General features: G+C 36.0%; 1 protein-coding gene across 4 annotated transcripts in view; it reads left to right on the top strand.

Moving 5' to 3' along the window:
* Adgrb3 (adhesion G protein-coupled receptor B3) overlaps positions 1–27,883 on the top strand; it is a 773,277-nt gene that overhangs the window by 424,113 nt on the left and 321,281 nt on the right. For all 4 annotated transcript variants that reach the window (XM_060369803.1, XM_060369806.1, XM_060369804.1 and 1 more), the window contains 2 exons: positions 8,700–8,802; positions 22,622–22,665. In XM_060369803.1, coding sequence (XP_060225786.1) covers positions 8,700–8,802; positions 22,622–22,665 — 147 coding nt within the window. The remainder of the gene's footprint in view (positions 1–8,699; positions 8,803–22,621; positions 22,666–27,883) is intronic.

Genomic DNA, 27,883 nt, shown 5'->3' with positions numbered 1-27,883 from the left:
TTGAAGAAGCTGAAAAAGCTATATACATAGACAGTATTCCATATGCAGAAAGTTCTAAGTCTACAGCCTGGCTCTATCTGGAACTGCTGTGGAAAGTTTATATCATGCCATTACATTTTTAGAGGCCAAATTGGCAATGTCGAGAAACTGAGAAATGTGTTTTCCTTGATGTAGCAATTCTACTTCTAAAAAATTATCTAAAGAAAATTATGTCTAAGAACAAAAGAATAATATATCCAAGCATACATCAAACTACAAATTCTACAAACATTTGGAAATAATCATTTTATTGATCAGTTTCCAGATTTTGTAACGGAACCCTATTACTTCTGAGTATATGAAGAGTGATAAGATACATGAAAAAGAAAATATATGTTTAGTGCATCTTCTTAAAATTTTTTAATTAATTTATTTATTTTTATTAATTAAATTTATTCACTTTGTATCCCAGCTGGAGCCCACTCCCTCATTCCCTCCCAGTCAGACCTTGCCTCTCTCTTCTCCCACACCTCTCCTCCAGTCCACAAATAGAGAAGGACCTACTCCCCTTCCATCTGACACTAGCCTACCAGGTCTCATCAGGATTGGCTGCATCGTCTTCCTCTGTGGTCTGGTAAGGCTGCTCCAGCCAGCCACTGAGTTCATGTCTGAGACAGTCCCTGCTTCCCTTTCTAGGGAACCCACTTGGACTCTGAGCTGGCATGGGCGACATTTGTGCAGGGATTCTAGGTTATCTCCATTCATGGTCCATGCTTGGAATATCAGTCTCAGCAAAGACCCTTGGGCTCAGAATTTTTGGTTCTGTTGTTCTCCTTGTGGAGCTCCTGTCCCCTCCAGGTCTTTCTATTTCCCTCTTCGTTCATAAGATTCCCTGCACTCTGCCCAAAGTTCGGCTATGAGTCTCAGCATCTGCTTTGATACCCTGCTGGGTAGGGTCTTTCAGAGGCCCTCTCTGGTAGCCCCTGTCCTGTTTTCTGTTTTCTCCTTCGTCAAATGTCCGTCCCATTTGCCTTTGCGAGTGAAGATTGATCATCTTCCCCAAGGTCCTCCTTCTAGCTCACCTTCTTTAGGTATACAGATTTTTGTAGGTTTTTCCCATATTATATGTCTAGTAGCCACTTATAAGTGAGTATATACCATGTGTGTCTTTCTGCTTCTCGGATACCTTACTCAGGATGATCTTTTCTAGTTCCCACCATTTGCCTGCAAATTTCATGATTTCCTTGTTTTTAATTGCTGAGTAGTATTCCATTGAGTAAATGTACCCTGATTTCTGTATCCATTCCTCTGTTGAGGGACATCTGGGTTGTTTCCAGGTTCTGGCTATTACAAATAACACTGCTACGAACCTGTTTGAGCAAATGCCCTTGTTGTATATTAGAACATATTTTGGATACATGCCTAGGAGTGGTATAGCTGGATCAGACTCATAAACAAACTTTTGGCAGAGTGTAGGGAATCTTAGGAAAGAAGGGGAAGATAGTAAGACCAGGAGAAGACAGGAGCTCCATAAGCATAGCAACAAAAGCAAAGTATCTGAGCACAGGGGTCTTTTCTGAGGCTGATACTCCAACCAAGGACCATTCATGGATAGAGCCTAGACCCCCTGCTTAGATGTAGTCCATGGCAGCTCAGTATCCAAGTGTGTTCCATAGTAAGGGGAACAGGGACTGTCTCTGACATGAACTCATAGCCTGGCTCTTTGATCACCTCCCCTGGATGGGGAAGCAGCCTTGTCAAGCCACAGAGGAGGACAATGCAGCCCATTCTGATGAGACCTGATAGGCTAGGGTTAGATGGAAGGGAGGAGGACCTCCCCTATCAGTGAACTTGGAGAGGGGCATAGAAGGAGATGAGAGACAGTGGGATTGGGATGTGAGAAGGGGGGGAGCTACAGCTAGGATACGAAGTGAGTTAACTGTAATTAATATAAAAATAATTTAATTAAAAAAGAAAAGCATATTAACAAATTGAAAAAAAAATGCTACATCAAACAAAATGCTGGAGATAAAAATAGAGAAGAATAAAAAGCTACAGTATTTTCACAAGTCAATGACAATTATCTCAGAGAAAATAAATTAAACACAAACAAGAAAATAAACTTACCCAAATATTAGTGAAAATAAAAGGAAAGCAAAGCCCCAGGCTCTTAGAAAGGATCTGGGAGAGTCAGGTTCCTCAGCAATGAATGTCCCATAGTCTCAAGTCCTAAACTATGGATCACCCTAATTCATTCTCTGTGTGTAAAGAAATGTTTTCATTTTATGACATTCAAGTCTGTCTTAGTTCTATCACAGAGACATTTGATATTAAGATTATAATTGCTACTAAACTGATATGGCTAGATAATGTATACAATAATGTAATATTACATTACACATAGAAATCTAGGCTTCATTTAGCCAAGCCTCTTAAAATGAATTTTTACATCCCTGAATATCAGCATTTTGATATTCTGTATTCTATATCAGTTAGAAAACCAAGTCTATCACCTCAAATACTTCACCAAGACTGCAGCTTCCAAACTTGAATTTCCCATTTGTAGTTGCTAAGCAGGCCACTTCTCATTGATTTTAACTTACTTTATATTTCTGGATTCACTTATTTTTTTCTACTGTATGTGCATGTGTGTTTTGCCTGCATGTGTGGCTGTGTACCCTGTGTGTGCGTGGCAATGGTGGAAGGTTAGGAAGGGCTTTTTATCTTCTTGGACCGGAGTTACAGATGATTTTCAGCCACCATGTAGGTGTTTGAATTGAGTCTGCTGTTAGAGCATCCAATGATCTTAACTGCTGAGCTCCCTCTTTAGCCCCTGATTTTAATATTAAGAACAAATATATTTATCCTATCCTGATGAAGTCCTTTGTTTACCATATTGTGTTGAGACTTCTCTTATGTTTTTGGTTCATCTAAATTTGGGGCCTTATTTAAAGCAATTAGTAATTTTTTTTATCTTTGAATGTACACGAATGATAATTATAGTAATGAAAAGTGACTACAGGAATTTTGATAACTGTCGATAGGCAGGTAATTTTTTTTCATGTCATAATGGGCTTTAATTAGCATGTGGTGTCTGTTTTTCTGTCCCCTCCATCTGTTTTTCTATAACATTTTATTAAATTTATGTGGTTAAAAATAACAATTTTCCATCACATATAGTTTATGTGTCTAACACTGTGGTTAACCATGTCCACCTATGGTATAACAGGTCTTTATAGATTTTTTATTTTTGAAAAATTGAAGCATTGCTCTTTGTTGACTTTTTAAATTTTATTTTTAAAATATCAGTTACAGTTTACTAACTTTGTATCCCAGCTGTAGCCCACTACCTCATTCCCTCCCAACCCCACCTTTCCTCCTACATCTCCTCCCTGCCCCTTTCCAAGTCCACTGATAGGGGAGCTCTTCTCTCCTTCCATCTGACCCTAGCTTATCAGGTTTCTTCAGGACTGGCTGCAATGTCACCCTCTTTGGCCTAGCAAGGCTGCTCCTCCCTCAGAGTGGGGGGAGGTCAAAGAGCCAGCCATTGAGTTCATGTCAGAAACAGCCCCTGTTCCCCTTACTAGGGTACTCACTTGGATACTGAGCTACCATGGGCTACATCCGAGCAGGTGTTCTAGGTTATATCCATACATAGTTCTTGGTTGGAGAAAAAGTCTCAGAAAAGACCCCTGTGCCCAGATATAATAGGTCCTTGTGGAGCTCCTGTCATCTTCATGTCATACTAACTCGCTCTTCTCTCATATGATTCCTTGCATTCTGTCAAAAGTTTGGTTATGAGTCTCAGCATCTGTTTTGATACACTGCTAGGTAGAGTCTTTCAGAGACCCTCTGTGGTGGGCTCCTGTCCTGTTACTTGTTTTCTCCTACTTCCATTATCTATCCCATTTGTCTTTCCAAGTGAGGATCGATCATCTTACCCTGGGTCTTCCTTCTTGCTTAGCTTCTTTAGGTGTACAGATTTTGGTAGGTTTATCCTATATTATATGTCTAATATCCACTTATAAGTGAAGATATACCATGTGTGTCTTTCTACTTCTGGGATACCTTACTCAGGATGATCTTTTCTAGATCCCACCATTTGCCTGCAGATTTCATGATTTCCTTATTTTTAATCGCTGAGTAGTATTCCATTGTGTAAAAGTATCACAATTTCTGTATCCATTCCTCCGTTGATGGATATCTGGGTTGTTTCCAGGTTCTGGCTATTATGAATAAAGCTGCTACAAACATGGTTGAACAAATGTCCTGGTTTTGTACTTGAGCCTCTTTTGGATATATGCCTAGGAATGGTATAGCTGGATCTTGAGGAAGCACTATTCCTAGTTGTCTGAGAAAGCACCAGATTGATTTCCAGAGTGATTGTACAAGTTTACATTCCCACCAGCAATGGAGGAGGGTTGAGGCATTTCTATTTTTCATCTAATTCAGTTTTACAGAAGATGTTAAGGATTGGTGTTGGTTTTTGAAAATGCTCTAAAATTCTTCAGTGCAGCCATCTAGTCTTGAGATTTCATTGCTGTTAATGTTTAAAACTATTGTTTCTAATTAAATCCTTTCTAGTTTCATATTTGTATATAATATGATACAACACACATATAAAAGTAGTTATATAGACCCACAACCATAGGTCTTTGCAGATATTGATTTCTTTCATTATTTCTTCTTGGAAGAGTACACATAGATAAGTATTGACCTATTTTGTCCAGGATATATTATTTGTTGGCACAGAATTAATTGCTTATAGAAACAGTGGACATCATTTCTTCTGTGGCCAAGATGAAATATTTCCTCATTTATTTATGATTTTTACTTTTAGAGACCTTTCCTTTAAAACAATACATCCTGCTAAAATCTTGTAAGTTATATTAATGTATTAGAATTTATTTCTTAGTTTTTGTTTTTTTTGTGTGTGTTTTCAGTTTTATTTTGCCCTTATACATTATATACACATTACATTATATCCATATAGATATATATGAGTTCTTATGTTGACATTGTTTTTAGTTCCTTTATATAAAATTATGGAATTTTTTATTTGATATTTTTCTTCTTTTATGTTTATCATTCTTAATTTATCTCTTAATGCTGTTCTCATAAGTTTAGTTTATATTTTATTTTTATTTACCTTAAATAATTTTTTAGTATCTCTTGTGATTTCTTCCTTAAATCACTAGTTGTTTGAATGTATATTAACTTTTTACATATTTGCAAAATTTCTTGTTTGCAATTAATTTTCAGTTTCATCTGTTGGTATGATTTCAATCTCCTATAATTTTTTTAAGGCCAGTTATATATCCTCATGTGTGGTTTATCATGGAGAATGTTCAATGAGCATTTAGAAAAATCTCTGATCTTCCAAAGATTCACTAGATGTTCTATGTCTGGTAGGAGGAGTTGGTCTATGGCGCGACTATTATATTCTTGTTCCCTTTTAACCTTTATTGGGCTATTATTTAAGTGGTGTGTGAAAGTTATGGTTACTGTATCATTGTCCCTTTTATTCTGTCAGTATTTGCACTGTGTATTTCTGTCCTCTGCTCCTAGGATGATGTTCATTTATAATTGCCATATATTACTGATGATTTGACTCTTTTGTCTTTATTTAATGTTCTCCTTCCTCTTTTTTTCTCCTTTCTCTTATAATAGTTTTCAACCTCATATCTATTTGATCCAGCATTAGTGGCTATATTAATATTTGGTTACTACTTGGCATATTTCCTCCCAGCTTATTTATAGCAAATGCATATCACATTAAAAATGTCTTTTGTACACATTTGCACTGTGTTTTAATCACGCCTTTACAATCTTTAAGAATGAGTCAATTCTCCTTTGAGTGAACACCAGTGCAAACCTCAAGGGCAGAGAAGAACTTTATTACTTTAGTCATGAAATCCATCTGGCTGTAAGATGTGCTTTCTTAGCAATGTATACCACTGTGCAACCAGCCAGGAAGCATTAGGAGATCACAAAGCCTGACGTGGCACATCAGGAGCCAGCTATTCACTTATGCAAATTATAATAAATTGCTGGAATAAATTAAAGCCAACTTTTTGCAATACATACATTTTGTAAAAAGGGAGCCATTGCATAATGTAAATCTGCCTGTTTTTCCTTTATTTGGCATTTTACTAAGATATTGGCATTACAGTTTAAGTCTACTTATAATAAAAAAAAAAGTTTCTTTTCTTTCAACTGTGCTGTTCCACAAAATATTCAAGCATGTTTTGACCATGGAAATGTACAAGATGTAATGAAAATGAAAATGCTAAATAGTAGTGGTCATTCTTGCTTTCCCCGAGTTTAGAATCCTAATGCAAGGAAACTTGTAGGCCTGTTGGATGCCAATATAAACCTCAATGCATGTGTGATGCATAAATCAAGGGAATGGCCACATAAATGAGACAGGTGTGTACATAAACATAACTGGACATACACATTTTGTCAAATAAATTCCAAGTATGCAATAATATGCATACTACAACAAAGCTGTAACACCCACACCCTTCTCAAGGGCCGTTTTTCAGCAACTCATCTCCTGACTGACTGGGGAGCCTGACTCAGCTGTCGCTCTACAAAGAGTGCATTTTTGCTTTATTTGCCACTGGTCTTCATCCACATTTCCAAATGCTAGAGAAACCATTAGCATCTTACCAAACTCTCAAACTCCCACACAGAATGCCTTTTTCTCAGTAGTTTAGTGACTTGGCGGAAACTGAAAGTGATGCAAATGCATCCCCATTATTAAAAGTCCCTAACATAAATTTAATGATCATGCTTGTGTTTTATTGATAGTGTCAAGGGTTACTCTAAGCAGAACGAGAGTAAGGGAATTTGATTCATCCGTCTGCATTCTATTAACAAGGAACCGAGTAAGAATCCTACACATCCAGGCTAACCTGAGAATGAACTTGGATCTGCATGCTCTGGCCTGAGCAGTTTCTCTGTGGGAATCTTGCATCGATGTTTGCTAGTAGTGAAACACACATTCCTCCCGAAGCCACGTGATCACTCAGTCGCGTGCTCACTCAGCTCTTCCAGCTTCCTTTTCTCATTAATTCTCACCAGCGCCCATGGTAACTTTTACCCACAATGAAAAAAAAAAGTCATTGGCAAAGGTAGATTCTTTTATCATTCAGCTTTAAATCCATTCCAGTGCAGTTGGCCTTTAATTGATATGCTAAATGAAACAAGGGATAATTAACCATTTTTCTCTCTCTGTTTGCAATCACTTTCCCCATCAGGAAAATAAAATATACTAATGCTGTGTTTTTTGGTGTTGGTCTTTTATTTATTTTTTTCTTCCTGCACTATTTTCTACCACACTGGATGCCTTCTTGAGCATTTAAGATTATTTACAAATTCATTGTTTGACGGTACTAAATGTGTGAGAATTTGGGCTAAAATAGTATCCCAAACAAAGTATACTTTTTGTCCCTCTACTACAGAATAATCTAGCATTTGTTTGCAGTGAAATTATACACCAAAAAACATCAAAGAAAGAAAAGTTACCACACAGAAAGAAAAACCTGCTGTTTTATCTTATAATTTTAGAATGCACTCCAACAGCCACTTCAGGAAACAGAGTGACTCATACATCTGTAGCATGCCCTTACCATATGAGCAAGCAGTACCCAGGTATTTACCCAAGACATTAAAATATGTGTCTACATAAAGTGTATATCACAGTTATTCCTAATAGCCACCATGAGTATCTCTAAATGCTACAATTCCAGAAAATACTCAAAGTGAGCTTATTAAAATGATGAATAGATAAATTATAATATAGCTAACCTGTGACATTACTCAATTGCAAAAACAAAACAAAACAAAACATATGAATTTCAAAAATATGCTGTGAATAAAGTTCAACACAAAGGTCTGTGTACTATATGCTAGAAAAGTCAAATTTACAGTAATTGTACATCTGTGCTTGTTTAATACCGTGGAAAGGGTGGGATCATCTGCAGAAAAGTTCAAAGACACTGCCAGCTTGGGATCAGGGAAAAGTTACCTGTTTTGACAGGTAGTCGTACTAACATGGTAGGCTGTGGAAGCAATAATCTATATAACTAGGATGGGTGGGTTTTAAATAATGACCTGAAAAACAAACAAGATTTTTTTAAATGAGCTTACATTTAATATTCATACAAAAAGAAATTCTCTAAAATAGAATATGTCCATTGGAAGAACAAATGATTTAGTTTAACCTGTCAGTGAGGCATGGATATACTTATTTCTTTAAAATGTGAAAAAAAACACAGTCAATTTTTTAATTCTATAAACAGTAGATGATCTGTAACATTTATATATTTTAGATAAAAAAATCTATAAACTATTGATTTATTTAGTTATAGCTATACATTTAGATTCATTGATATTTTTCTAATTATGAAAATGATAGCATGGAAAATCTTTGTGAACTGGACTTAAGGGCTCAGAAGATTGCCAGTACTGTTGCTTTTCTCTTTTCTGCGTATAAAATGTTAACATGCCTTTGGTTATTCCCAGAACTTCTACTCCCTGAAAACGCTTGTTCATTAAGAGTAAACTGATTTTATCTTTCCGTGACTAATATGGCTGTATTTGTGCTTTTACCGAGGGTGTATTACCTAATGTCATCCCAACAGGTACGGAAGAGCATGAATCAGCGTTTTCGTCAATCATTTCTCTTTCTTATCATTATTACTCTATTTCAGAAATTACACGGTCGTTAATTCTAAAATCATCGTGGTCACAATCAGGCCTGAACCCAAAACAACAGACTCGTTCTTGGAGATAGAGCTAGCTCACCTGGCGAATGTAAGTATCATGCCCTTGACACTGAGCTGCTCACAGAATTACCTGTGAGTGAGGTTAACCATCATCATTTAACTAATAAAAACAGAACCCGTTTTTGTGTTTTTATATTCACAGATGAATTTGTTATGAACATGTAGAAAAGCAGACAGCTATATAATTTTATGCTTTCATTCAAGATAAAACTGTCTTCAGTTTATCCAAGAGGATAATTAGTAAATTGTTTGTTTTTCTGTGCATTCATGTTTACTGAATTTTTGTTACATCCTGGAAACCAGAATGCAAATAAGAATTCATCTTACTATGTGATGGAAAAAAGTAATATGGATTTAAAATTCATTTGCTTTCAAATCTATAAAAAACAATTTCAGACAGATGAATTAAATTAAAATGATATTATGCTTTTAAAATTTATTAGTATTATTACATATTACAGTTTATTCACTTTGTATCCCAGCTGTAGCCTCCTCCCTCAACTCTTCTAGGTCCCACCCTCTCCCTCTTCCCCCCATGCTCCTCCTGAGTCCACTGATAGGGGATCCTGAACATGCCTTATCTCATCTACTATGTTTCAATATAGAATGTAGCAGGAGTGAAGAGATATCTTGGTTTAAAGTGCTGGCTGCTCTTCCATAGGACTTAGATTTGATTCCCAGCATGTACATGGCCACTCACAACGATATGTAACTCAAATTTCAAGATATTTGATGCTCATTTCTGGCCACTTTTGCCACAAGGACTCCATATGGTGTAGAAGCATATATGCAGGCAAAACACCCATAAACATTTTTTTAAATGGATTATACAGGGTGGAGCGTAAAAGCACTCATACATTTACTTTTAATCTTCTCATTCTTAACCTTACTTTTCATAAAAAATTGTTGAAAATCTCCCAGATGTTCTGGCAGTCTGAATTGTGACGATCCATGCCAGAATGTCAAGAAGAGAAAAGATTAACCACAAAAAATAATAATTTTATTTACAATCCAAATGCAGCTGAGACTTGAAAATGGGTCTTATTCAATGTAGTATCAATGTAAAATTACTTCCTATCATTTCTACATTTAATTAAATTATTCAGTACTTAATGAATTAAGTATTAATGCTATCCCTCATATTTAAAAAAAGTCATCTCATAGTTGCAAGTATGTATTTTTCACTGTCCATTACAATGTTTCTATGAAGCTAATCTTTGTATTAAAGAAAACAAAAAGTGATTGAATTGTTTTCTCAAGTCTGTGTAGTTAGTGAATCTGAGAATTTTCATCCACATCCCTTGGGCTACAAACTCACATGTTTCTACTATTGTATAATTACTGGTTACCCTAGAAATCAGCCTTAATTTTGTAGGAAGAGATAATCATCTTTCCTGTGAACTACATTATCATAAGATGCTGCGGGCTTCAAGACTGCTTAATGAAACTGCTAATCTTTCTTCAATGACTTTTTAACATTGTACTTAATATTTAAACTATTAGATCTTTCCTACTTTTTGGCAACATGTAAGCTAACGATTTACCCTCGGTGGCCACTTTCTCATAATCTTCCTGACGATGGGTAGAGACACATTTGCTTTTTAATAAGAAACATTTATTTGTGTGTTCAAAGTTCCCCGAGATTTATAATTTTTTTTTGGTGGGGGTGTTGTTAATAGTTTGTTGTGGACACATCTGTGTAATTACAGAAAGCAGTGTAAAGCAGAAAGAGATATTATTTGCAGCATAACTCTAGGGGCGCCAAATAAGTAGTACAGAATTAGATTATGTACCTTGCTTCTTATACAAAAGTAAGTACTTAGAGCAATGCATTCTGATAAATTGAAAATGAATAACCATATCCAGGCTCAGTGGTGCATGCCTGTAATCCCAGCATGAAGGTAGGAAGACACAGGCATATTTCTGTGAGTCTGAGCCCACCCTGGTCTACAAAGCAAGTCCAGGACAGCCAGGGCTATACTCTTCCTTGGAAAAGGAAATAAATAAGAAAGAAAGAAAGAAAGAAAGAAAGAAAGAAAGAAAGAAAGAAAGAAAGAAAGAAAGAAAGAAAGAAAGAAAGAAGGAAGGAAAGGCAACAACCACAACAATAATAATTGTATTTACTTTTCTCATCCATATGAACAAATATTTTACAAAGTAAAGTCAATGAGGAATGACATATTTTGCCTACTAGTTTTAAGGAGTTTGTGCCACAGTTATGTGGCCCCACGAGCTTGGGCAGAATCCCTTGAGAGTGCTGACAGTGGGGTTCAAAGCTCTTCTTCCTTTTTTTGTTGAGCTGATAGAGAAACTTGGTGCCATTTATATTCAAAGGCACACTCTGGACCTACTTCTTTCTCCTAGGCTTCTCTTCTTGAAGGTTCCAACCTCCCATTGGCTGACATAGTATTGATACATGAGTTTGAAAGGGACGTTTCATATTCCAACCATAACAGAGTCTTGAAACTTTACTATTGTAACTCTCTAAAATGAACATGCCTCATCAAGGCTGGCTGCATCATCTTCCTCTGTGGCCTGAAAAGGCTGCACCCCAGGAGGAGGTGATCAAATGCTGGCTACTTAGTTCATGTCAGAGACAGCTCCTCTGCCCCTTATTAGGGAACCCACTTGGAGGACTAAGCAGCCTATGGGCTTCCTTTGTCAGATACAAGGGGAGGAGGTCCTCCCATATCAGTGGACTAGAGAAAGGGGATAGGGAGAAAAGAGGGAGGGTAGGTAAGAATAGGAGGAGACAAGAGAGGGGGCTTCAGTGGTGATACAAAGTGAATAAATTTGATTGATTTTTTAAAAAATAAGAATACATATATATACATATACACTTATGTGTATGGGAAATAGTAAATTGTAAACAATTTTATTATGCACCAGCTACACTCTGTAAGTTGCAGGGAAGTTAGCATAAATTATGATCTGATAATGACCATAACTCACTTAGAATTGAGTGTTTTTTAATATGGTAAGCAACTGAATTGATCAGGATCTACCCCAAAATTTCTCCATTGCAAAATATTTAAATTGAAGGAAATATAAACAAATGAAGTGAACAGATGAGGTGAAGACTTGGAAGCTGTAACGTTTACGCAGTAAAAAAAACAGGGGAGGAGGGCATGATTTGTGGTCCTACTGACCTGCATTTTTGATGAGTTCCTGCTTTCAAACATGACTCCAAACTAGCATCTCTGGATGGGTGCCTCTCTGGAAAATTCTGTACTTCCTCTTCTTTAAATATATATCACATTGTTTGGACAGCATATATAGCCCTTTGGGCTTACTATTTTGAATTACTAATGCTTATTTCATTGACATTTACATTATCACCAAAATTTGATTTTGTAAAACATTTGTTTTTCACTGAAGGAAAGAACGTGTAACTGAGTTACTGAATATCTTGATATTTATTGCTAGTCATATATTGGAATTTCATATACTGATACTGGTTTGTTTCCATTAAGGAGATAATAAAACAACCTGTGCTGAAATAGTGAAGTCTCAGCTAGAATGTAACAAAATACATTTTAATATGAACACTGAAAAAAAAAACAAGCTAAAGCTTAATCTATACAAACAGTTGCATATCCATTGATTTTATCTTTGCAATTAAATTATTTTGGATATAAAAAAAATCTGTATTGGAAAATCTGTCTATATTTAACTAATTTCTTATAGCAAAGGTATCTGCTACAGTGCTCTGAACTTAGGAAAGAATAACAACTTTCAAATGGACCGTGCTTTATAAGTCATGTGAATAAAACAGAAAGATGGCAATTAAGCGTTATAGCGAGTCTAGGGAAAAGCCTATTAACATTTTGTAAATGAAATCTGTCCTTTTAAAAAGCTTTTTCACAAATAGCATTTATAGTATGTTAAATGTAATAAGGCTCTTGGGAACCCACAGGAATAGGAAATAGAATATGGAACTGTGCCGTTCCAAATGATATTTAGCAAAGTCAATTGCAGTTCTAACTAGCGTGGTCATTAATGAGCAGTGCAGCATTCTCAGTTCACTTTCTCACTGTTAAATCTTCCCCATCCTGAGCTGCATAATAAAAGATCTGGATGCTTAATATTTATACATAACAATCACTTGCTTTTAAATTTTATCATTGTTACTTTCCCAGAAAAAGAGATTTATGTTATATAGGACTATTGTCATTCAGAATTAAATTTTTACAAAAAAAAATTTTTTTTTACATGTAAAATGTTTGGGTTCTATGAGATATATGTAAAGTTGATAAATGTGTTGAGAATTCTTACTGAGATTTAAATAATGAGAATAGCATCCATCTATGTATACACACAAGTACATTTACATACACCCACTGAGTTTCTTTCCACGGTAGATGCCTCTCTTGTATCTAAAGATGAGTTAGGAGATTAGAAAATAAATGCATTGTAGCTATGACATGTGTATCAACTTTGCAAGTCTGAATATTTATCTTGAAGTAAAATATGGTTATGTAGTTCTTCCTGTTAAGGAGAAAAATATTGTCTGAATCTTGCTGCTTTGCAATCTAATCTTGTCACAACAAAACCATACCACTGCTTCCTTTAAGGCTGAGAGGCATCATAGAAGCTATTTGTTGTTCCTGCAATAGATATATGTGGATGTTGTCATGGGAATCTGGGTTACTTCCTTTGCCATATTCTCATATGATAACACACCAAACTAATAAATGATAGAATTTGATATATGTTTATGAATGAAAATTGATCACAAACCACATCATTTGTAAATCATAGTAGGAAACATGGTGGAAATGTCCAGTGCTTTTTGCCATCAATACGCATGAGAAACAATAAAGTTTAATCCCAGCATGCACTACTATTTTCATGATTATCAAAGACAAAAAAGCACTGAATACAATTTCTCAAAGCTGTAGAAACTGTAGTCTCTGAAGCCACGACTTTCACAAGCTTTACTTTTTCAATTCTTTTTCTATGCTAACTTTTGTCTGTTTGGAAGCGATTTCTGATATCTTGCCTGCTTAAAGCTCTTGGTGATTATTTTGTTGGAGAATCTTGAAATGCTAACTAGACAAGGAGACAGATGCTCTGCCAACAGCTAAAAGCAAGATGAAAATTGTTCTCTGGTTATTTCCTTGGGTTACATTTTCAATTGCTCAGCATGAGCAAGTGTATTTCTCAGTTTCTCAGGTTGTTTATTTTTATCTTCAACATCTATTTGATATTTTTCAAAAATATTTTAGAATAATTGTCCTATTGTTTAAGCAAAGATCAGCATTTTTTTGGTGAAGATGCAGATAGTAAATAGTTCATACCTGGAAACCTAATTGTTTTTGTCATATGTGCTCAATTATGCTATTACGTTTTGAAATCAGCCAGTAATATATATATATATATAATTTATAAATAGATATGCCTCTATCCTGATAAAATTATATTTATAAATAGCTAGTAAGCCAGATTTAGCTTCTGTGTGGTAAGCAGAAAAAAGACCTTTTAAATTTTCCAGCTTCTACCCTCTTGGAGCCTATGATTGTGTTATATGTCAAAGTGATATCTATGTGCTTATATTTGTAAAAACTATGTGTAAATATGTTTTAGATATGCATGTGTGGTATGTTCAAAATGAATGCTATACTCTGAGTGCTGTGTGTGTCATGTATGTGTAGTGTATGTGCCATGTATGTATGTGGTGTGTATATGTGTGTTGTGGGTGTGTGTCTTTAGTTTGTTTTCATTGTTTTGCACTGAGGATTGAGCATAGCTTCTTACACCATGTTAAGTGTGTTCTCTACCAGGTTGTTTTTATTTAAGGCTGAATTTTAAATTTAGAAAATTGAGGAGAAATAGGACATTGCAAGTCGAAAGGGTTCTCATGCACAGTGAAAAACTTAGTGTCATGGCACCAAACAATGTGACAGAAAGAATTGTGGAACATCTGACTCAGAGCACACTGGAAACGTTAAGGTGATAAAGATGAAGTCACTGTCTTTCAATGTGACCCTTCTTCATGTCTTTAGCTATTTGTGTCCACATGTGTTTACTTGCAGGGTTTCCACGGGCAAGGGCTGTTTTTATTCAAGGGGACATGAAAGATGCAAAAACTGACACATTTCCTACAGGCAGTTTCATGTGGCATAGGCAACTTATGCCCATGAATCCTTAGAAGTCTAAATGAAAACAGACTAACCAGGTTGTTACGAGGAAACACAGAACCCGATTTGCTGGTTCTCATTCTCATAGATAAAATTTATTATTATTGTTATTGTTATTAGTAGTAATTTAAAAAAAAGATACAAAGGGAATTTCTCATTCAATTTTATTGGCATTTGGGAGAAAAACAGCACAAGAAAGCTGCAAATGTCAGAACATGCCTGAAGGATGGAAATGGACAGGAGGAAGAGAGGAAGCTGGGCATTTTGCGTTATAGATAAGTCTACCATCAAGTACATGGGGTAGAGAAACTTAGTGAGAGAAAGAGCCACATGAGTACCAGGACATTCAGGCTCTGGGTTGGGCTAGGACCCAAACAAGGGAGCTGCAGAAAGTGAAAGAAGTAATACTTTTTGATTTCAGAACTCAGAAACCAAGCAGTCACAGCCCTGATGTGTGAGCAGGCTTTCTGTTGAGTGCAAGTGCACACTTCATAAGAAGATCTCTTATCAGCTCTCCGGAAGGCTAGTCCCCGGATAGTTTTCCGTGATCTTTTAATTTTGTGTGCTGTGTAGAATGCACTGTCTCGACCAGAGCTAAAGGGATGAATTAGATCTCACTCTTTAGACCAAAACTTGTCAAACAAAGTTTTATTTTTCACTTTATTTTGTTTTCTTATTCAAGACAGGGTTTCTATGTGTAGCCCTATCCTGGAACTCACTTTGTAGACCAGGCTGGCCTTGAACTCAGAGATCCTCCTGTCTCTGTCTCCCAAGTGTTGTGATTAAGATGTGCACCACTGCTACCCAGCTAGATAGATTTTAAACAATTAAGGAAAATTTAAATTTGTATGGTAGAATGAAATAAACAGAACAAAATAAAGCTTTTCTAGGAGATCTTTGTTAGACTCAACAAGACCCTGGTACCTTCCACCTTTTTTGATCGGCATTTTAAATCTTTAGGTAGGCAATTTTGATGCTTCTCTCGGCCTTGTATGTGGTATTATGAATTACAAGATAAGCAATTAGAATAATTCTTAAGTCAGTGTGTTATCGGGCAAATGAGAGGAAGGGTTCAAAATGTAAGATCAGGGCATCTTCAGTGGCCCACCAGCCCAGTAATTGACTGGTTACCTACCAATACTCATTTATAGTTTTTGTATTTTGTTTTCATTTTTTTTTATCTCAGGGAATATTTAACAAGATTAAATTATATTTCTGAAGATAAAATAAACCTGGACTTTCAGACAGCATGCTTTTTCTTGTTATAATGTTAACTTTCCTAGTTCACTATTTTTAGAGGTAATAATAGTAATTATGATTAAGATTAGTATTAGCTCTGTAGATAACCTTTCCATGCTGAATAAAGACAACCTCACTGTAGAAACACCTAGAAGAAAGAGACATCTATTTTAGTTGACAAGGACACAGAAAGAAAAGCTCTATCCTAAAATGTTCCAGTGTATTCTCACTTCCTCCCCATATTACATGTGAATAGTATTTTTTTCTAAGAACCATATATATTATTTTTATTTGACAAATAACAATAATGTAAATTTGTGGGTGGCAAATTCTAGGTTGAGACTGTACTATCTGAAATGATAAAAATCATTCAAATTAACACATCTATTACCCCAAAATGTTTCATTTGGACAGAAAAAAATAAATTTCAGTGATCTATTGCCCAGAATTGTGACTATAGTGGAAAACAATAAACTATTCATCTCCAAACTACTGGATGAATAGATTCTGAAAAGTAAAAGTCATAATTTTATTTCTTTTAAAAATATTTTAACAATTTATTATTATGTGAGGGACATGCCACGGTACATGTGTGGAGACCAGAAAACAGATTTTGGAGACAATTCTTCCCATTGCTATTTGGTTTCTTGAGTAAAGGCTGTAAATGGAAGAGCGTTTTGTGTCACACGGTCCATGTTTTTCATTTCATTTGTACAGTGGTTGTTCCTTCAGATCTTTTACACACGGTTCAACATACAACTTCATGATAACTTGCCTTATCGGTATCTAAAAAGTACACCCCATTCCATGTTAGTTTTTAGTACTACAATGAGTCACAAATGATCTTCACACATTCCAGAGTGCCTCTACCTATGAGACATTGGCTCCAACAGGTAGCAGCTAGTCTTGGGGCTTTGCACGAGTGAATAAGGTTTCAGCCATTATAATTTATTCACTTTGTATCCCAGCTGTAGCCCCCTCTCTCATTCCCTCCCAATTCCACCCTCCCTCCCTCATCTCTTCTCATGCCTCTCTCCAAGTCCATGGATAGGGGAGGTCCTCCTCCCCTTCCATCTGAGCCTATCAGGTCTCATCAGGACTGGCTGTATTGTCTTCCTCTGTAGCCTGGTAAGGCTGCACCCCTCAGGGGGAGGTGATCAAAGGGCCAGACACTGAGTTTGTGTCACAGAGAGTCCATGTTCCCTTGCTAGGGAGCCCACATGGAGACTGAGCTGCAGTGGGCTACATCTGTGCAGGACTTCTAGGTTATTTAAATGCATGGTCTTTGGTTGGAGTATCAGTCTCAGGAAAAAACCCTGAGCCCAGATTTCTTGGTTCTGCTGCTCTCCTTGTGGAGCTCTTGTACCCTTCAGGTCTTTCTATCTCCCTCTTTTTTTCATAAGATTCCCTGTACTCTGACCAAAGTTTGGCTATGAGCTTCAGCATCTGCTTTGATACCCTGCTGGGTAGAGTCTTTCAGTGTCCCTCTGTAGTAGACTCCTGTCCTGTTCCCTTCTTTCTCCTTGTGGTACATTTACACAGTGGAATACTACTCAGCAATTAAAAACAAAGCAATCATTAAATTTGCAGGCAAATGGTGGGAGCTAGAAGAAATCATCCTGAGTGAGGTATTCCAGAAGTAGAAAGACACACATGGTATATACTCACTTATAAGTGGAGATTAGACATATAATATAGGATAAACATATTAAAGTCTGTATAACTAAAGAAGCTAAGCAAGAAAGAGAACCGTGGATAAGATGATCAATCCTCACTCAGAAAGGCAAATGGGACAGACATTGTACGAGGGAAAAAAACAGGGATCAGCCATTCTTTTTGCAAACATTTTTTTTCTCACAACTTAATTTTGTAGGGTTTAGGTATGACTCCTCTGACTCCTTTCCCTGACCTCATCTCCATCCTCAAGAGTCAGATGTATTTAAAGTAGTATCTTAGGGGGAAATATTCCAATTATGAATACCACTGTAGAAGCTTTTAACGGTATAAGAGGATGTCAAGTCCTCTCCACACAGAAAAGGAAAGGAGAGAATAACTCAAATGAAACACATTGACCGTGCTCCACACTTAAATACGTACACAAATTGGTTGATGTTGAAACAGAGGAGAAATCTAAAAGCAAATAATGAAGACACTTTAGGGAGAACATAGACCATCTTTAGTTGTCAGGGAAGCAGGGGTTGAGACCCAGCTCCACTGTCACCTTCAATAGCTGAAGTGTACTCTTAATGTGTAGGACCTTCATACTGTTATAATGGTCAATGTCATAGTCTCTGAAAAAAACATTTTGGCCAGTGTAAGGGAGAGTTGAAGTTTAATAAAAATAGAAAGAAAAGTGGATAAGGAAAGGATAAAGCACACAAGAGAGCATGGGTGTGGGTTTCTCAAAGAAGAGTCTCGGTTTATTGAAAGTCATTTTAAATACTCTCTCTCTCTCTCTCTCTTTCTCGGAGTGTGTGTGTGTGTGTGTGTGTGTGTGTGTGTGTGTGTGTGTGTGTGAAATGGGTACACATGCCCACTGTGGCTGGAAGGAATACTGCGTAATTAAGGTAGTTTTGAGCTGCCTGATATGGGTGTAGTGAACCCATCTCCTGTCCCACAAGAGCGGTAATAAGAGCTGAGCCTTCTTTCCAGGCCGCCAAAGGCATTTTATATATATATTTAGGCAAAGACATTAGGAGAAAGACACTCAGATTAAGTAAAACCAAGACTCATGTGTGAGTACGGGATACTCGGGGGAGAAATACCATTCAAAAGTCCTTTAGAAGATTTCAGAAATCTGTTGGATTTCATGGTGTAATGGACTTTTACAGGACCCTTCATTTCTACACCAGAAGTCACTGGGGCTACAGAAGGGCTTTAGGATTTCCTGTTGAGATTTCTAGTACATCCGACTTTTATAGCTGGGAAAAGGAGAAAGGCCTCAAGCAAATGTTAATTGTGCTGGAGATTTTGAAGCTCAGGGGCCCAGAGGCTTCAATCAGACTCCAAAGTGAGAAACTAATTTCCATCCCCAGCAGATCTATAATTTTCCCCACTTTTCCTTCTTGTCTTGTAATTAGGAAATTTGGGCCATGTGCTTTTTAAAAAAAATGTTTGGAAGTGTGTAGCCAAGATTTTTTTTTTTTTTTTTTTATGATTTGAATTGTACCATTTTGAATGGAGTCTAAGAGGCAGAATATTTAGTTGTTTTGATAAATAAAACTTGACAATAAGTGTATATTTTCTAAACTTTTTCAGATGCATGCGGTTTCGGTGCATTTAAGTGTCAAATATATAGACAGTTTGTTAAATTAGTCTCCAGCCCATCTGTGCTATGTCCCTGACAACTTCCCTCAGTTAATGAATTTGAAGCCGGCTCGTGTAGGCTCCTTCCCCCAGCTTGCTTACATTCTGCTTGTTCCTGTCATTACATGTTCTTGCTGCTTTCTATAAGTCTCACCGTTCCTGCACTGATTCCCACGAATACCTCGAAACAGCTGTGGTAGCAGAGTCCCTTCGACAGAAATGCCTGAAAAGTATAACAAGTAATTTATAAGGACATTCTTGGCAGAAGCAGTCAGTCAGTTTCCGGGGTTGCTTAGTGGTTTTTCAGAGTTCTTTCACTGCTGCTCCTGCTTCACACTATCCCTCTTATTTCTTGCATAACTGGGTCTACCTGAGTATTAAGGTGACTGAATTTGCTGTTCTGTGCACTTTCAAAACTTCAGTTTATTATTATTTTTTTAATTAATGGTTATGGTACCTAAGTCCATTAAGGAGCAACTACAGTACATGGTCTGTCCAAAGACACATTTGCCTGTTTTGTGCATGAGTGGTAGGGTGGCACATTTCACACCAGCATTGGTTCTCATTGGGTGGAATTAAATTCTGATAAGGACAGGAAGTGAGAGAAGCATGAAATAGAAGGTAAAAGGGTGGGAAAGACAGAGGATGAAACTGCTTATAGTTAAAGGTGTGCAAGAAGACTACCAGAAGCATTCTCATCATCCAAAAAGGGAATCCAATGATTTAAGATTAGATTGCATTTGTTTTCTAATATTATTTTCTCTTGTTTTAACCTGCAAAAATCTTAAATAATTTGAAGATATCAAAGCTAGAGAGAGGTCAGCAGTTAATAACGCTGGTTGCTTTTCCAAAGGACTCAGATTCTAGTCCCAGAACTCAAATGGTGGCTTTCAGCTGTTGGTAAGTCCAGTTCCAGAGGACCTAGTGCCTGGCTTTGGCCCTCTCAGGTTCCGGACACACATGTGGGCCACAAACATACATTCAGACAAGCCATTCAGATACAGAACTTATTTTTAAACCCAGCATAAAATAAGTATCATGGATTAAAGAAAGATTTAACTTGACTCATGATTTTCCCAACCAGATGTCTCACCGACACTCGGCTTTATATTCATGAAATGTACACTTCTAAGTCCTCAGCACCAAAGTGATAAAGTAAGGGCAGTGAACCCCCTTGAATGAAATATTAAACAAATGTAATATAACTATGTGATATACCATTTTGGTCATTTAGAATTTATCAGAAAAGTTACTAGATTCATGAATCCAAGGACAACCAGATAAGAGAGAGGGAAAAAAAGTCAGAGAGCCACACTTTCAGCACCCTCTCATGAATATGAGGATGTGCTCCTTTCTTAAAAATGCGAGGAGGACCTATGCCTTCCATAAAGCCTGCTTTGATCAGCACAGACTGTGTGCTTCATCTGCAGAAATACCTGACTTGTGATATATGCACCTCTCTACCTGTTATAGAAACCTTCCATAGGCATGTTTCTTATTTACCTTCTGTAGTAGTATGGCCATTTTTTTTTCATGAAAAAAAGTATATTTATGATACACTAGGTACATCTTCAAAGCAGATTGTCTAGGTTTGACAGTTTGATGAGGAGTAAGATGTCTTGAATATGTTGCATTTAGAGTAAAATTGTGATGTTGTAAATATTGATGTTAATCAAATGTAACTATTAAAATGAATAAGAAATAAAAGAGGTTAAGTGGCTTTCATAAACTCTAGTGACACTGATTTTTATTTCTAATAAAATTCAAAAGTTGACCCCAAAGTGTCATTCATCCCATAAAGACTCCTTCCTAGACATTCAGGAATTTCCTCTCAGCTCCGTTATTATGGATTTCAGGGCCTAAATATTGAATTTACCTTGCTTTGTTCCTATAGAACAAGTCTACATAGAAAAGGATCCCAGTAGCTCATATCAGTACTGTACTTTTTAAACTGTTTTGGCTTGTGCATTATTCTTACCAATGACCTAGTTGGATAAGGACGTAGTCATGTTTGTTTCAAAATTCTGCAATGATTCAAAGCTTATACACAATAGTGAATGTGTGGGATGCCAGAATGAAAATTAAAAAAACTCCCAATAGATGTCTGTGCGTAAGAAACAACATGAGTAATACCACTACAGTTCAGGAAGAGATTAGTAACTAGCTGATATACTCTTTAGCTTGCATTATTATAAATATGTTTTCTAAATTGGAAAAGAAATAGTACCACTTTGCCCTGCACAGATTGGACTCAAGTGGATGATTTCCCTAAATGGACTTTTAAGATGTGTTTCAGGAAGTGTGCATCATGAAGAGTGAGAGAACATGAAACCACAGGATGTGTTTTATGGATAAGTAACTCTTTGGAAGCATGATAGAATTTTTAGATACATAAAGATTTCACAGAAAGAATTGAGTTAGTTTCGAAGGCAAAACCAAAAATAAAGCCCAATGTGAGCAGACAAGTAGGAATAAAGCATTTTCTAATATGAGTACTCTTCAAAACAAATTACTTGGACTGACCCAGTGTAGAAAACCCATCTTTTTTTAATCTAAAGCTCATGAGGGATACTAAATAAATCATTATTCAAATACACTTTCTCTTCTTAGAGTTCCATTACCTATAACCTCACTAAAATATGATCTGTTGATTAAAGTTCTGTTTGTTACTGGACCCTGAAAATGGGCAGAATCCTCTATTTTTTATGAAAAGCCAACTAAGGAGAAATGGTGGTGCTTTATTCACATGAATCTGCAGGTCGTTTTACTCTAGTATAAATGTCGTAAATACTTTTCTCTTCATAAGGAATGTAAGTGAGCAATTAAAATCATAGAAATAAATGTGACAAAGAAATCACCATGATGTGGACCATGTTATGTCCATAACAGTCCATGAAACATTTGGTTTTCCTTTTCAACAAACTAAATAGCCAATTATAGTTGGGGGAAAAAAAAGATATTGCTTTGCTAAAATTTCACAAAATTTGTCACCAAATCTATGGGAAAGAAAATGTAAATTTCTTACAGGATATGTAAGATGTGATATGTCATTATCATCTCTTTTACTACATGACTATAAAGTCATCGTTTGTTGTGTATTTAACATAATTTGTCAATTTCTATGTGTACTCATGGCATGTTTTATTCTCTGTTTATCTTTAGGGCACTTTGAATCCCTATTGTGTGTTATGGGATGACTCAAAATCGTAAGTGGCAGATGTTTTGTAATATTCTATTGTGATAAATATTCAAGGTGCATTGAATCATTTTCACTATCTGCTAGTTAACTGGACTATAATTCAGTGGGATGTGAGTTTTGCTCTGAAGACACTCTCCCCTTGAGTCCTCCAGGCAGCATGATTAAAGTGTTTGTGGGATGGCAATACCATCAGCTACGTCTTCAGAAAGGATTATGTCATGTGTAAGGCATGCTGGGATGCCTTTAAAGCTCTTTAAAGCTCTGATACTTTAGAGTTATAAAATCTAACATGTTGTTTTCATTTGTTACCTTAGTGCTTCAAGTTATCATCATAGCAGAAAACAGCAATCTCTGGTCATTTAACAAAAACATGCATGACCTGCAATCTGTTGTCAGAGTAATAAAAGTATTTATGGACATTCCAAAGTATATTGCTATTAAACTGAATAATTTTAATATTTAATCATATATTTTATTAATACATACAGACAAAAGAAAGTCAAGACACTAAATAAACCTGAGTGATTCGTCCATGATTTATTCTTTCTCTTATAATTAATTGCAGTGTCTGGTTAAGCTTATTATCAGTGCAATATTAACTCTGAGGTTTTGTTATGGAAAGGTTACAAAATTCATAGATCATTCTTAGACTCAAGTCTACTCCAAACTTTTTTTGTTTTTCTTTGCCTTGTTTTGTTTTGTTGAATGTGGGCCCAATAAATGCCAAATGAATCCCACAGATAATATTGCCAGATGTGTGTTCTTGGAGCGCTTTCTCAATGTCATTCATTCTAAATATGATATATCTCTAAGATTTTTATGATGTTACAATCTCTCACTAGAGAGTCTAAAGAGTAATGTTCTTAGAACTTAAGGAATTATAATTATGTTCAGCCCTAGAGTACTTGGTGAAACTTTTAAAATAAGTTTTTCAAATGAGGACAAAGGTAGTATTATTAATTATTTGGGGCATAATTTCTGATATTTTAGGAATTGTCTTCTTTGGGCCGTAGGGCATAAGGAATAGCCAAATTTACTCCATGATAGCACTGGCTACATATGATACATATCATTGGTGCTTTTGTTTTGAAACTCTTGTTGAGAAATTTATTGTAATAAGATTTTCCAATACTTTACTGATAGAGAAAATGTTGGTTTTGTAGTCTAAGAAACTAATTGGAAAAATTTTTTTTTGGTCAAAGGAAGGGTAAAAAGCTCTAATAATCTAAATGAATGTATTTATTTCAAGAGAAAATACTGAAACTCTTTGTACATGTCTTCTGTAATAAGCAACTTTGATTTCTTTTAGCATTTTTTTTTTTACTGAGTTGAATATACTTCTGTATTGACACCAAAAATCAGTTAATTAAAAAAAAAAAAAACCTCATTAAAACCACTAAGGGGACATTTGAATGTGACAGGAAGCACCCCTGCATTGAGATCGTCTTTTAGTTTCCTTTCAGAAAGCAGGAAGCAGGTGTTAGTTTTAATTTATGAAGCTGTTGGTGTCTGAGGTCAGGGTTAATCTCAGACGTCAATCACAGTCCATTTTCTCAGCATCTGCTTGTGAATGGACTGGTAACCATCTCAAAGAGCATCAGTAGCTTGAGCAAATCAAGCCTACCCTTGGGCCCTGAGGAAAACTGTTGAGGAGGGAAGTTATGCTTCCTCGTAACACAAAACAGTCCATCTCTGGAGAGCAGTATTGTCTTACTAACTTTCTTGATAAGTCTGTTACAGGGTCATTTTTCCAAAGTGGCAGAATTTATCTCAACACGCATTTTTACAGAGTGTTTTTAGTTAAAATATTGTCTAGGTTTTAAACTTAGGAAGCTATAAACAGTGAAGAGGAAGGTAACTCTGCAGCTTCTTCTCACCTCTACTCAATTTAATTGTATTTTATATTAAGATGTGAAATAATTTTAGTGCTGAAATGATTAAATTCGAAGATAAATAATTTTCTAAGGAAAATTAACAGTGGATAGATATGAAATTTCGTTATATACAAGAAAGAGATGACATAAACAACTCACTAGTTTTTTTGTTTGTTTGTTTGTTTTTGTTTTTGTTTGTTTGTTTGTTTGTTTGAAACAAGGTCTGAGTATGTAGACCTTAGTACCCTGGAACTAGTTGTATAGACCAGGCGGGTCACAAACTCATAGAGATCCTCATGCCTCAACCTTCAAATGCAGGACTTTTCCCACCATGCCCAGCTTAAGTGATAGTTTTAAGATTTTATTCATGGGGGCTGGAGAGATGTCTCAGAGGTTTATGAGCAGTAGCTGTTCTTCCAGACAGCCTGAATTCAATTCCCAGCAACTCATGGTGACTCACAACCATCCATGATGAGATCTAGTGTCCTCATCTGACCTGCAGGTATACATGCAGGCAGAACACTGTATACATAAATAAATATTTAAAAAGATTCTACTCATGAAATTGCAATTATAAATGTGTTCTAATTTTGGGTTATCAAATCTCTGTTTTTCTAATTAAAAAAAATCATTGATCTTACTTTGGGTCCCCAATCCTACTCATCACCAAGGTCACCCCTGCAGTGCACAATTTCTGATACCCATTTATACCCTTGCATCTAGGTTGCTTCAGATTCTGGCTAGTATGAATAAAGCCTCAATGAACATAGTTGAGCAAGTGTCCTTGTGGTTTGATAAAGCGTCCTTTGGTATATGCCCAAGACTGGTATAGCTAGGTCTTGAGCTAGATTGATTCCCAATTTTCTGAGAAACCACCATATTGATTTCCATTGTAGCTGTACAAGTTTTCACTCCTACAAACAATGGAGGAGCATTCCCCTTGTTCAACATCCTCCCCAGCATGAGCTGTCACTTGTTTTGTTGATCTTAGCCATTTGGATGTGTGTAAGAAGGAATCTCAAAGTCATTTTGATTTGCATTTCCCTGATGGCTAAGGATGTTGAACATTTCTTTAGGTGTTTCTCAGCTATTTGCAATTCCTTTACTAAGAATTATCTGTTTAGATCTGTACCCTATTTTTAGTTATATTGTCTGGCTTTTTAATATCTAATTTTTTGAGTTCTTTATATATCATAGATATTAAATATCTATTGGATATAGAGTTTGTAAAAACCTTTTCCCATTCCATAGGCTGCCTTTTTGACTAATTGACAGTGCCTGCTGCCTTATAGAAACTTTTCAGTTTCATGAAGTCCCATTTATTAATTGTTTATCATAGTGCCTGAGCTGTTGGTGTTCTGTTTGGAAAGTGTTTCCTTTGCCAATGCATTCAAGGATGGATTTACATTGAGGTCTTTAATTCAGTTAGACTTGAATTTTGTGCAGAGTAATAATTTTTTATGTATTTGCATTCTTCTACATGCAGACATCCAGTTGTCTGCATTCCCCCAAGGACCATTTGTTGAGAGTGCTCCCCTTCCCTCTCCCAGTTTGTATTTATGGCTTTTTTTTTTCCAGAAATCAGGTGTCCATAGGTATGTGAATTTATGTCTGGGTCTTCTATTTATTCCATTAATCAACATGTCTGTTTTTAGGCAAATACCTTGCAGTTTTTATTACTATAGTTTTGTAGTACACCTTGAAATCAGGAATACTGAGGCAGCTAGCATGAAATCTCTCCAATTGTTTTGATTGTAGGCCCTTAGTTCTGTGACTTTTCTTTTAGAATTGATTTCATTATGTCCCACAAGCTTTGGTATGTTTTATATTCATTTTTATTGAATTCTAGAAAGTCTTTATTTTATTTCTTATTTATGTCTTAACACATTTTTCATTCACTAGAGTCGTTCAGCTTCCATGAGCTTGTAAGCTTTCTGTTGTTTCTGTTTTCATGGATATCTGGGTTTAATCCCCTGTGGTCTGAGAGGATGCAGGGGGTTACTTCTATATCTGTTGAGACTTGCTTTGTGGTTGAGTATGTAGTAAATTTTGAAGACAGTTCCACGAAGTGCTGAGAATATATATTTTGTGTTCGGGTGAAGTGCTCTGTAAATATCTATTAGGTTCATGAAGTTTATAACATCAGTTGGCTCCAGCATATCTCTGTTCAGTTTTCGTCTGCATGATCTGTCCACTTGTGAGAGTATGATATTAAAGACTTCCACTAGAAGTGTGTGAGGGTCAATACGTGATTTAAGCTGTAGTGGTTTTCTTTTTACAAAGACAGGTACTCTTGTGTTTGAGACATAGGTGTTAAGAATTGAAGCTCCATCTTGGGGGAATTTTCCTTCCATGAGTTGTGGTATCCTTCCCCATCTCTTTTGATTAATATTTCTTTGAAGTCTATTTTGTTAGATATTAAAATAGCTTTGCTAGCTTGCTTCTTAGGTTTATTTGTTTGGTATGATCCAGTACCCTGAGACAGTATCTATCCTTGAGGTTGACATGTGTTTCTTGTTTGTAGAAAGATGGTTCCTGTTATTTATTCATTCTGTTAATGTGTGTCTTTTTATTGGCAAATTGAGGCTATTCATATTGAAAGATATCAATGAACAACAACTGTTCTTTCCTGTTGGTGGTGGCAGTAGTAGTGGTGGTTTCTGTGTGTGTGTGTGTGTGTGTGTGTGTGTTTCCCTTCTTTCGGTTTTGCTGATATGAGATTATTTATTTCCTATGTTTTCATGTGTGTAGTTAACCTCCTTGGCTTGGATTTTTCTTTCTATAACCTTTTGTAGGGGTGGAATTGTAGGTAAATATTGTTTAAATTTAACTTTATCATGGAATATTTTATTTTCTCCACTTACCACAATTGAAAGTTTTGCTGGGAATAATTTTGGCTGGTATTTGTGGTATCTTAGAGTCTGCAGCACATCTGTTCAAGCTCTTAATTTTTAAAATCTCCATTAAGAAGTCAGGTGTAACTCTAATAGGTCTGCCTTTATATGCTGCTTGGTCTTTTTTCTTTGCAGCTCTTAAAATTCTTTCTTTGTTTTCTGTGTTTAATTTCCTTTACAGCTTTTAATATTCTTTCTTTGTTTTCTGTGTTTAATGTTTTTACTATTATGTGGTAAGGGGACCTTCTTTTATGTATTATCTATTTGGTGTACTGAAAGGTTCTTATACTTTAATAGGCATTCCCTTCTTTAAGATAGGATTATTTTCTTCTATGTTTTGTTGAAAAATATTTTCTGTGCCCTTGAGCTGTTATTCTTCTCCATCCTCTATTCCTATTATTCTTAGGTTTGGTGTTTTCATTCTGTACCAAATTTCTTTCTGGATGTTTTGTGTCAA

The sequence above is a fragment of the Meriones unguiculatus genome, chromosome 16, assembly GCF_030254825.1.
Source record: "Meriones unguiculatus strain TT.TT164.6M chromosome 16, Bangor_MerUng_6.1, whole genome shotgun sequence".
NCBI lineage: Eukaryota > Metazoa > Chordata > Mammalia > Rodentia > Muridae > Meriones > Meriones unguiculatus.
This window is presented reverse-complemented; position numbering and strand designations above follow the sequence as displayed.